The following is a 12,283-nucleotide window of genomic DNA, read 5'->3' on the forward strand; positions in this document are numbered from 1 at the left end:
AGTATTTTTTTTTTTATTGTTTTACATTGCTAGTTCAGTGTCTAAAACCATAACCACATCAGGCAAAAACTGAATGAAGACCACATTGGGTTTTGAAGACTTTTTTCTAACAGAATTTTTCTTTCTTTTTTTTTTTTAAATGGTGGAGCACTATCTACACAGTACTAACAGATAATATTCTCATTAAGGGGAATTATAAGCAAAGATATTTCTTGAACTAGGTTTTCAACCTCTAGTGTCAGTTTAATGTCTTGCTCAGCACTTTTAAAACATCTCAGAAAGATATCTTTCCATTACTTCATGATAGTTTAATTACCCTTATATTACAAACCTAAATGTTTACTTCCAATTGACCTTTTCCTTGATGATTGGAATTAGAATCTGTGTTTCGAACTGAAACAACTGGCACATTTTATTTCTACAGCATCTTCACATAATAGGTACCTAAAAATACAAAACTAATATTAATCATGAGTTCCTGGGGCTTTTAGATTTATCATGTTATTCATCAGGCATCATTTCAGAGGGGACTTGCCTTTAAATATGTAGTTGTGTTTTCTGTAGAAGTCACCTACATGTCTTCAAAAACATGTCTGGTCTAGAAAAATGACTCTGAGACAGTCATATTTCTTTCTTCACCCCCCTTTTTTTTTTTTTTTTTTTTTAAATAAAAGACAGAACAGCAATAAACATTTTAGCTCTTTAATGAGCAAAGATCATGTCTCTTAGCATTGGACTAATAGTCATTATCCAGATTATCTTTATTTCACGCAATAGCCAGCGACATGGCCAAGATGTACAAAGTTGTTTCCATCAAGTAGTATACAATTTTTTTTTTTGTATAATAATCTTTCATTCTTGAAAAAGAGTAACTGAAAAGAAAGGCTTCTGTTACTGCAGTTAGTTTGTCAGAGAAAGTTCTTTGCATTATCTTACAAACTATCAAAATTGCTAGTCATCTGAAAAAATGTAAAAAAAAATCACATAACTTTAGTCTAATAGAAATATAATACAGGTAAGAGAGAAAGTATTTATCAGGGATGTGCTCTTTAAGTCCATCTCAATTTGTTTTTAATATAAATGTACATCTGATTACATATACAAACATTTGGAAAGGTCTGTGATATACTGTTACTGGTAAAGAACAAGGGGATGAAGAGTTTCCTGTGGTCTCAGAATATTCCTTTAAAACCGCACACACGTGTAAGACTAAAATCTTCCAGGTATTGACTGTCCTTCTAAGTTCTGTATTTCTGTTGCACTCTATTGAGATTACGTGAGTAAATTCCAGTGAATGAGCCTCAGTGAGAAAGTTAAGTGATGTGAGCGGGGGACATAACTTTATATTGAATTATTAGTAGTAAACATTTTGTCATGCAACATGAGTAAATCAATTAACTGAGATCTGCAATCAGAGTGGTAGTATTGGGGCATCCTCATATCATAAAATTAACTCTTTGGACACACTTTACCTTCCCAAAGGAACAAAACTACAAAGTAACAAAACCACAGCAAATTATAGATCCTGTAGTACATGTCCAATTAGGGTAATATCTCTATAAATTATTTAGATGGAAATGAAAAGAACATTAAAAACACAGATTTTTTTCTGGTGTTCATATCAGTATTTTCCACTACACCTACAGTTTCTTCAAATACCTTTAATAACTAATTCCTTCTATTATTGAAACTACTATGAATTATTTTATTGTAATTACTTTTGCCCCTTAATATCTTCTTTAGGTTCTGCCAATTGATGGAGGAAGCTTCTATTAAAAACTCCAATGGGATGAGAAGAATTTTAATTACAGCTTAATCAGAAGCACAGCCACCAAGCATATAAATTATCATGCACATCGTGCTAAAAATATCCAGTTTCCTTTATCCCCACAATTTTATACTGACAGCACTTATGTGATAATGTTGTACCTGCCAGTCTTTAAACTCCTTTGTTTTACTGGCAAATTTCAGCATGAGCCTCTGCTAAGGCCATTAACAGCATTGGTGCTTTGTGTACTTATCCAAATATGTAAATATGGTCTACACAATAAAACAGCTTCAAATAAAAATGGGTGAAAATTATCTGACATTCCATTGGTGTGTCCCTTGTGCATATTCATAGTTGTTGTTGTTGTTTTTAATTTTATTTTTTTTATATTTCAGACATAGTTCTTTCCTGTTTGGTGTTCCACATGCCTAATTCCATTATGTAACTTAAATCTTCCAAAAATTAATTCTTGAATGTGAATGAAAAAGTATCATTCAGAACAATTGCTTTTAGCAATTGAAATCCATTTTTAAAGTTGATTTGTGTATATATGTACATTTTATATTTTGAAAACCCCCAAAAATCCTTGATATGTATATTCACATAATATTTCTCCTTATTTAAATATTAAGAGTCTTGTAGGTTGAAAGCCAAGGAATCTTCAGTAATCATATACTGCAATCCATCAAAAAAAAATAGTTTGTTTCTCTTATCTGGCTATACCCTTGTTGTTGAATGTGAATGGGGGTGAGGGTGGGGGTGGGGCAGAGTATTGTTCTGTCCTCCAGTAAAAGTGTTGAATGTGTGTAAGGGCTGAATCCCTGGTATTGTGTTTGGAATCATTGTAATAGTGTTGGGTGTCATTAAGGGAACATCATCAGGTGACCTCCTCATTGCTAGTGTGTAATCTGGGGGGCAGGCGGTCCGAAGAACCACCTCATGTGGATGGATGGACTCACATTCATGATCCAAATCAGTGTGCTTCATTTGGAGGGACATGATCTCCTCTTCTTGTGCATGGGTCAGATCATTGGTAGTAGTGCGCTGAGGGCTGCATCGCCTGTGAACATCATGTCTCCTTTTATCCTTTTTGTAGTAAAGGGCTGCAAAAGCCAAGATGTTCAGAAACAGCAGTGATGCTCCAACTGCAATAGTGACGCTCAGCTCTGTTGAGTAGTCCCTTTGATCTACTGAAAATGGACTTGGTTGTTGTTTAGGATCATCCTGCTTGGCTGTGGGAAAGGCTGATGTGACAGGTACAGAATTTTTTCTTGTTGGTCTGAAAGTGATGTCAGTTGATGGCACTTTAGTTGTTGTCGAGGTATACTGAGAAATGTCATTGAGATTATGCAGATGAGGTACCAGCTCCAACCAGAGGTTGACCTTATGGGCTCTGTAATGTTCTTTAACTCTTGGTTTTAATCCAATATGGAGATAAAGTTGGTCTTTCTGGGAATATCTGGTCCATGCTACTTCCTCAAAGCGGTTGGGCTTGGTATGGATGAATTTTGTATCTTGAGGGACTGGTTGATTTGGGTCACTAGGAAAGAAAAAAGAAACTATAAGAACAAAATTAAGTTACTCTGTTTCTTAACCAAAATGGTAGTAGCTTAAAGTCTATTGGAGGGCAACTCATAAACAAGCTAGATAGTGTTTCAACATCAATTTGGGCTAATTTGGAAAAATCAATCATATAGAACCTGGATTGTTTGACGGGTTATAATGTACCACTGGCAAGCTTTATATTCAGGTCCTCTCTACCCATTTAGAAGTGGGCTATTATCTACCCACAGATTTTAAAAAAACCTTTAAATAGTCATTTTGAAATTTATAGAGGTCTTTCATAAGAGTTGCCACATAGTAAACAGTGGCATGAAGTAGTGGAAACTACTTGAGATTTGGAATCAGCAGATAAGGATTTTTTTGAGTCCTGGTTCTACCATGTATTAGACATGTGAACATCTAAATGAGGGCTTCAGAATTTCAGGTGTCTTCTCTGTAAAACTGGAAGTGATAGTAGTTGGCCTGGCTATCGCACAGAGCAATTGAGAGGATTAAAGTGTGTATGATATTATACAGTGGCAAACACTGTAAGATATGCTACTACTATTTTACAACAATAACAATTAATCTTGTATAATTAAAAAACCCAATCTTCTTTTAAAAGTAATATATTAAGTTGGCAGCTAATGCCACGGAGAGCATAAGTTTTTCTTAAATAAGAAATGTCTAAAAGTAAGAACTAATAAAACAGTGATTTTTTTAAAATAACACAGTATAGAATTGTTTTTGAATGAAGGAACTTATTATATTTCTGATATTAAAACATTGGGCGCACATAGAGTGGTCACAAGTTCTGTGGCAAATTGCTTTCAAAGGTATTTTTAAGTAAGCGTTAAAGAAAAATTTATTCCTTAGGTACATACCCAGTTTTAGCAAAATTGGTCCAGTATGTCATTACTACTGCACTCAGCATCACATCATTTTTGGAGAAATTGCAAGGAAACAACTCTGTAGGCCCAATCATAGGGATTCCCAACACATAGGGAACCTCGTCTCCATGGGCTGCATCTGCCCAAGCTGGAACCTGATCTGTTTGGCAATGATGGTAAAAGGCATAGAAGTATGTAGGAGAACCAAAGTTTGAGTGAAGATCTGCTGTAGCTACAGCAGGTGCTACCCACTGGTGGTCCGTAAACAAAGCCAATAAAGTCTTCCTTCTGGTTTCAGGGTTGTGACGGTCAGCCCAGTCAGTATACATGAATTTAATGGTTTCTCTCAAAACATCTTTGCCTTCAGGATATCCATATAAATTATCAACAAAATTGGAAACAGCAAAGTCAAAATCACTAGCTGATATACCATCATCACTATCTACTATATTTTCAACAAATTTTAACCCTTCCCCTTGGTTAACTCCTAACATTATATCATAGTTGAGGAACTCTCCTTGTTCCATCAATATCTGGGGATCATCTGGTATTACATCACCATCAATCACGGGTCCAAAGGCTATATGGTATCGTGCTGGTTGAATATCTTGGTCAACAAGTTCTTTATAAGACTTCTTCTGTAGGCATTCCACTAACTCTACTGTATCTGAAACATTGCAACCAACTTTTGTCGCCAACATTCTAGCATATTTTGCAGGTTGAAAACTAACAGCCCAGCTGGAAAGGGCTGTTCCACTTTGAGCTATTGCTCGTTGAAAAAGTCCTATGAAAAAAATGACAAAGAACTTTCAGATGACCTTTGAATACTGTGATAAAATACAATTTTGATATTTTAAACATAAACATAAAAACCCAATTGTATCTCAAGAAACAGTCATATAGAGACATTTTTGCTTAAGAGAAAGTACACAAAGCCATCCCCAGGGTTTAATGAGTCAGAGAGCTACATCTAAGACTTGTACTTTGAGTGGCAACTGCCTCAAGACTCAGGAGGTCCAAAATGTGCAGCTTTTTAAGAAGGTCAAAAACAAGGAGAGAACGAGAAGATGTAAATACTAGAGGTAAGAATCCCAAAGATTTTCTTCACACACCTATATAGTCATCACAACCAGACAGATAGTGCCAACCTTCTCCCTTTTGAAATCTCTCCATCAGTCACTATATTGTCTTTGTTGGCGTTTTCTATTTGCCTGCACCTTCTGCCCTTCAAAAATATCTTTATTTTTTTTTTTTTAATGATTTTTTTTTAGAAGAAAATTATTTGAACAAGAGATGTTGAGGGCTCACATAGCTAGTTGGGTGGGGGAATTGTTGATAATACACTGGGGATGGCCCTTAAAACACACAAACAGAATAACACATCAGACATACACTTTCCAGTTCCTCATGTCAGGCATAGTATGCGGAGTATACATCTTTCAGAAGGAGACATAATATTTGAAGTGTTTTCACTAGGTTAAAGAAACAATCATCAGCAGAATGGTTTAGTGGGGGTGATTTAACATCTTCCTCTATTGAATGTGGAGCATTATATTTTATCATAAAGGATCAAAAGTACACAGCCCAGTACTTTGTATTTAACTGCATTTAAACATTGTAAATCAGGGCCCTATATGCAGTTTGATAGGAGGTCCATGTCATTCAAAGTTATAAATGCATTTAATTTACTTGTTGGGTTTCTACTAAAATTCTTGTTTAAAATATATATTTAGCTATTTTCTTTTAATAACATATATTTATTATCCATCTCCAAATACAGTCATGCGGTACAACTATTTATACACATGCTTGAAAATTCACATGTGTAAATGAGAGAAGAGCTCTAAAAAACATGCTAAAGCAGTTTCTGAGTTAGAAACAAAGTTTAAGACTTTTCTCCAAACAGTGAATATTTAATTAATGTATCTGTATCATGATCTTGTTGTTGTTGTTAAATGCCACTGAGTCAGTTCCAATTCATAGTGACCCTGTATAGGGTTTCCAAGGGCTGGCTGGTAAGTTTGAACCACCAACTTTGTGGTTAGCAGTCCAATGCTGACCCTATAGTGCCACACCAGGACTCCATCATGACAGTAGATAATGGTAAAGGTATGCAAAATCTAAATTATACTAGTCTAAATTTATTTTAATTTTCTGAAGTATTTATGAATATATTTTTGTTTGCTGAAGCAAAGTATGCTGTAGCAAACCATAGAAATGCATATAATTTGAACAATCGTACAGATTATATGTAAGATTTAGGGGATATGCTTTTTTGCTTGTCTGTTTTTAAGTGATGTCACATTGGTTCCAACTCACAGAGACCTTGTATAGGGTTTTCAAGGAGCCACATATGCATATCATATAAAATGTACCCTAAAATATGCCATCTAGATGACATTGGAAAAGTCACTCATCTTTTCATTAGTGAGGGTTGCTTGTTATGTGTGTGTAAGATATGGCTGACCTATGGTAGATAAAGGCCTGACTTTCCCTGTAGCCCTTTGTGTAGAATTTATAACCTTCTAAGTGTATGTCTGCTTTGGAGACATGGAATTATCATACTGATTCCAAGAAATCTCTACAGCATCTCTGGGTTAAATCAAATAGATCCATCTGAAGAGATAGGCTTAGGACTGAACCAACTATATGTCCATGTCGTCTCTGACAAGGGATAGACAGATGTCACTGAAAAGTATAATCAAATGTTATGTTTTCAACTGCTTGTGGAACCATTTGCCACTGTTTACAATACTATAAGTTGATGACTATTAATGCTAACAGTGATGAACTAACAAATTTATTTCTTTGTCCAATGAATAGTCACTGTGAGTTAGAACCAACTTATCGGCAGTAATTTTTTTAGTTTAAATAATGGCAGAAATGAACTTTGCTACCATTATTAATTTATATTTAGAATGAAGTAGAAAGAAATAACATTTGAGATCAGATGATCCCGAGAAATCTGTACAGGTTATCTAATGTTAGATAGCTAAGTACTGACATTTTTATAGTCCTGAGGCTTCAGGACTAAGGTATGCCTGACCCAAGCCATGGTATTTTCAACAACAATGAATGCAATAGTTGGACAGTGAATAAGGAAGATCGTAGAAGAATTGCAGGACTTGAGTTATGGTGTTGGAGGAGAATATTGAAAGTACCATGGGCTGCCAAAAGAACAAACAGATGTATGTTGGAAGAACTACAGCCAGAGTGCTTCTTGGAGACCAGGATGGCCAGACTTTATCTCTCATACTTTGGACATATTGTTAAGAGGGACCAGTCACTGGAGAGGGATACCATGTTTGGTAAGGCAGAAGGTCAGAGAAAAAGAAGAAGACCTTCAACAAGATGGATTGGCAATGTAGCAGCATCAATAGGCTCAAGCATGGCAACAATTGTGAAGTTAGCCCAGGACCTGGCAGTGTTTCATTCTGTTGTGCATAGGGTTGCTATGAGTCAGTATAGACTCAATGGCAACTTACAACAACAATAAAGGCTAGAACAGTCTAATTTGCTTAATTTAAAAAAAGTTGTCATTCAAAAATAAGCCACCAAAATTCCTATGCAACTAGAAATGTTAGTATCTGTCATATTTTTCATCTTGGTTAGAACTCCACCAATATAAATGAGATATTATATAAGCTATGTCAATAAATTGAGTCTATAATAGTACATGATTCTTTAATATATATTACAATTTACTGACTGACTATTCTTTTGAAAAATTCATATTAATATGAATTTGATAACAAAGTCAAATATTCTATGCCTGTTGTTCATTTTAGAAGATTCCGTTTTATAAATTAAGATACTTTAGAATTATATCTAATAGAATAAATTAGTTGGTTTATGTTGACATATATTCTTTATCTTCCTATCCATTATGCACAAATAATTAAGTGAAATTTTTTGCTTTTGCAGACTTATCCCAAAAACACATTTCTGTTCTCATGGATGTTAAAACCAATAATGTGGTTATACAGGTGACTACATTTATGGTAAAGTGGAAATCTATATAAACCATCATTATGACTCTTAGGCAGATACTTTAGGAAAAGGGTGTCAGGCCAGAAAATAGAGACATAAAAATATTTCATGAATTTAAGCAACCTCTGTGCTCCACACTGCTTTGTCAAGCTTTGGGAGTGGAGGGAATTAGACTTTTGAAGTTGAAAACAGAAAAAGCACAGAATTGAATGCATTTTTCTTGTTAAATCAAAAGCTCTACTACTGACTTCAGTGCTTTGACAATTTTGGATCATGCATGCAGAATAATCAAACATCCATTCTCTACTCAGACAACAAGTGAAAATCACATTTTACCAGACAAAATAACATACAACATCATCATTATCTTAATATTAATAAACAATTTTAAAAGTCTATTTCTTGAAAACAGATTATATACAATCCCTATATTTAAAAAAAAAAAATCCTATCTTTGATTTTAGCTACTGAATAAAGAGAGATGACTGAATTGTGAGTATCTTTATCTGATTTACACAAGAATCACTCTTTGGAGAACTCCCCTCTTAAAATACACACATACAAAATCCCTCAGCAACACAATGCCCAAACTTGTTGCTGTCAAATTGATTCTAACTCCTAGCAACCCAACAGAACAGAGTAGAACTGCCCCATAAAGTTTCCTATAGAAGCAATTTGCCACATCTTTTCTTTTGTGGCAGAATTGGTGAGTTCAAATCACTGACAGATTGGTTAGCAGCAGAGCACTCAACCACGTCCCACCATGGTTCCTTTGGAGGCAAGGAAAGCAACAATAATTCCAACTATTCTGATTCTGCTTAAAAGAGCATCCTTATCAACCTTCACAGGAGACAAAGAAGAGTCTGACAAAAATTTAAACATGCACAGAAAAGTAGAAGAAACATAGTTTTTAAGAGTAAATGAGTTCAGCCTAATACTCAGTTCATACAGAGAAATATATACAGAGCATCACATACTACTGGTAGTGGTGGCATGCAGACACCAAAATTGTCAAAATTTGCAACCTGCATAATACCTTTGGTTGAATTGCTCCAACGGTTACCTTCAGAATAATGGGATAAAGTCAGCAGATTAACACATGAGCCCCCAGCGCCAGATCCAAAAACAGTGATTCTTAAGGGGTCACCACCAAAGAATCCAATGTTCTCACTAGTCCATCTTAAAGCCTGTATGAGATCCAAGAGTCCATAGTTTCCTTTTGCAGCCTGATCCCCTGTACTTAAGAAACCTGAAAAATATAAAGAGAGAAGACAATTAGAATATCCTTCTGATTTCACAGGAATCAAACAAACATCAAGTTTAAATATCATTAAAGCCTATGCTAACCAAGATGAGTATAGTTCATTTTCTTGTGTAAAAGTCAGAATACAATAAGTTACTTATGAACAACTAAAGTTTTAGGACTAGAAACTGAAAAAATGAACATTAACTTCCCCTGTAACAGGTACAAATGCTATGACAGGGGGCAGATAAAGGGAATAAAAACATTCTGAAAGACCTCAAAGGAGTCATTAGAGAGGCCCTATTTTTTGATGGAGACATTTGGTTATTATCATGGGATACATGAGAATGTGTGCATTTTCCATAAAATAATGCGTCATTCCTCAAGTTGCTCATGATCTAACAGGAACTCAAGGTATGTGTAGTAGGGTTGTGGGATGTGAGAGTATAAAGTGGGTTCTTTCTAAGAAGTGTGAAAAAGGTTTTATAAATTCCACATAACTATATGCAAAATGTTTCATCTATATGCATATACAGTTTTATTATTAATAAAAATAAAAATAAAAGAAACAAAAGTTTCTGTGGAGTTGATTCCAACTCATGGTCAATGGATAATTTTTTCAGAAGTAGATTGTTTGTCCTTTCCTCCTAGGTGCCTCTGAGTGGACTCAAACCTCCAACCTTCTGTTTAGTAGCCTAGTGTGATAGCTGCATTCAAGGTTTATGTTTAAGAAAACAAAAAACTACTGTGATAGATATAATTTGGGACCATATTGTTGTTGTTAAGTGCCATTGAGTCAGTTCCCACTCATAGCAACCATATAGATAGGGTTTCTGAGGAACAGATGGCAGTCTTGAACCGCTGACCTTGTGGTTCACAGTCAAGTGCTGATCTTACAGCACCACACCAGAAGTTCACATTACAGGACACTTAAACATCAAACTGAAGATATTTGCTCAATTAGCAAACTATGTCAAATAATTACAAGTTTTTGAGAAGTTCAGGCTTTTATTGTTTCTGGAATACTCAACCAACATCCCCCTGCTGTCAAGTCAACACAGAGTGACCTTATAGAACAGAGTGGAACTGCCCCACAAGGTATCAAAGTCTGTCATCTTTACTGAAACATATTGTCACATTTTTTATCTGCGGGGTTCCCATCACTGAACTTTTGGTTAGAATTCAAGTGCTTTAACCACTGTAGTACCAGGGCTCTGATTGGAATGTTTAGAGCTCTGCTTTACAGTGAATCTGGTAATGATGAGAAGCCAATGTTGAATAATAGAGAGAATGAGGATAGAGAAGGGGTTATACCAGATTTCAACAGACTGAGTAGCAAAGAGAATTGGAAAAATAACAAGAATTAAAAAAATATATTGTGGTGGTAGAGTTCATATTACATTTATAGGTATAGAATTTAGAGTAGAAGGAAGAATCAAAGATATAACTTTGGTAATAATTCATTCACTTTGCTGATTTAATAACTTTTACAGTGTGTTAATTAAAACATACAAAATAAACATTAATGCTATTTTTACATTGGTATACATGGAAAAATGAAAAGTGGTTCATCAATTATTTTATGGACTTTTCATATAGTTTATAGAAAATAATTTCATGTAAATTGATTAATTATGCTCAGGGAGTTAGTTGATTTCAAGCTTCAACAAAATTACTGAGCTAATTAAAAAGAAAATTCAGGTTTATTTTCCTACTGCAGACACATTGTAGAAAATCAACATACTGGTTATGTGTTTTTTGATAAAAAAATAATTTATGCAGAGTCTGAAGCAAAAAGAATAAACAGACACCCTGAGTGGACCCTTTGCGATAAGACATGAGCGACCAAGTGAAACAGGTACAGATGGTGACTGCAGAACCCTGAGCATCAAAGGATAGAATAGAGAGATGGATTGAGTGCAAACTGGAAGAGGAAGTTGAACACAAGTAGTCAGAGAGAAGAAAAACAGGAAGACTGTGGACTGGCATGGAACAGTTTGGTCATCTTAAGCTTTTTGGGTTTCCTGTTGATACAGTAACCTGCAAGCACAGAAAGAAGCTGGAGTTTGGTCACAAGGGAGTACAGTTCTCCCTTGTTCCCATGTCATCCTTGTAGATGGGGACATGACCAGTCCTCTCTCTTGCTAACACAGTGACCAGTTGCACCCCCTCTGGCACAGCCTCTGCAATGCCTAGGATCAGGCACCTGGTATATTGCCCCTGCTTCTGGAGGTGTGTAAACCAGCCCTGAACTATGGTATACAAATAGTGAACAGAGAACTAACTGCATTCACACTTTCAGTCTCTACCACATCCACCAGAATTGGTGGTGAGTGCCTGAGAATACACCAATATACAATCATCAACTAAATATAAACATGACAATGTCTCAGAGAAAACAGACAATTACAAGACTCAAACAAATGACTAAAATATACAGTCATAAATATAACACCAGAAATATTTTCAGAATTCCCTGATGAGGAATTTACAAGATTGCTAATTAGGCAACTTTAATAGATTGTGAGCATAGACAAAACTATGGGAAATCTCAAGAAACAAACTGACAAAATAATAGGGAAAATGGGAACTACACTAAAAACAGCAACTAAAAAGTCAGAAGGTTAATAGTAAGAATTCAGAAACGGATAATACATAATACACTGAGAGGACAAAGAAAAATAATTGAATCAATGGAAAGCCACATTACTGAGCTTGAAAAAAAAAAAATCTCTCAATATTCATATGCTAGAGGAAAAAAAAAAAAAAAAAAAAAAAAAAAAAAATCAGAAGAACAGCCTGAGGCTTATGTGAGTCACCATGAAGAGGAATAATTTATGGGTAATTGAA

The 12,283-nt window shown here is 35.1% G+C and overlaps 1 protein-coding gene across 6 annotated transcripts in view; it reads right to left on the reverse strand.

The window, feature by feature from the left end:
- Window positions 1–468: 468 nt before the first annotated feature.
- The window catches only part of NLGN1 (neuroligin 1), a 1,317,199-nt gene continuing 1,305,384 nt past the window's right edge, over window positions 469–12,283 (reverse strand). For 3 of the 6 annotated variants that reach the window (XM_006867714.1, XM_006867711.1, XM_006867715.1), the window contains 3 exons: window positions 9,254–9,439; window positions 4,195–4,984; window positions 2,486–3,308 (listed from right to left, as the gene is read on the reverse strand). In XM_006867714.1, the coding sequence (XP_006867776.1) occupies window positions 2,486–3,308; window positions 4,195–4,984; window positions 9,254–9,439 (1,799 nt within the window). Of the gene's footprint in view, window positions 3,309–4,194; window positions 4,985–9,226; window positions 9,440–12,283 lie in introns of all 6 variants that reach the window. The other 3 variants (XM_006867712.1, XM_006867713.1, XM_006867710.1) reach the window with 3 other exon arrangements.

The sequence above is a fragment of the Chrysochloris asiatica genome, unplaced genomic scaffold, assembly GCF_000296735.1.
Source record: "Chrysochloris asiatica unplaced genomic scaffold, ChrAsi1.0 scaffold00108, whole genome shotgun sequence".
NCBI classification, from domain to species: Eukaryota; Metazoa; Chordata; class Mammalia; order Afrosoricida; family Chrysochloridae; genus Chrysochloris; species Chrysochloris asiatica.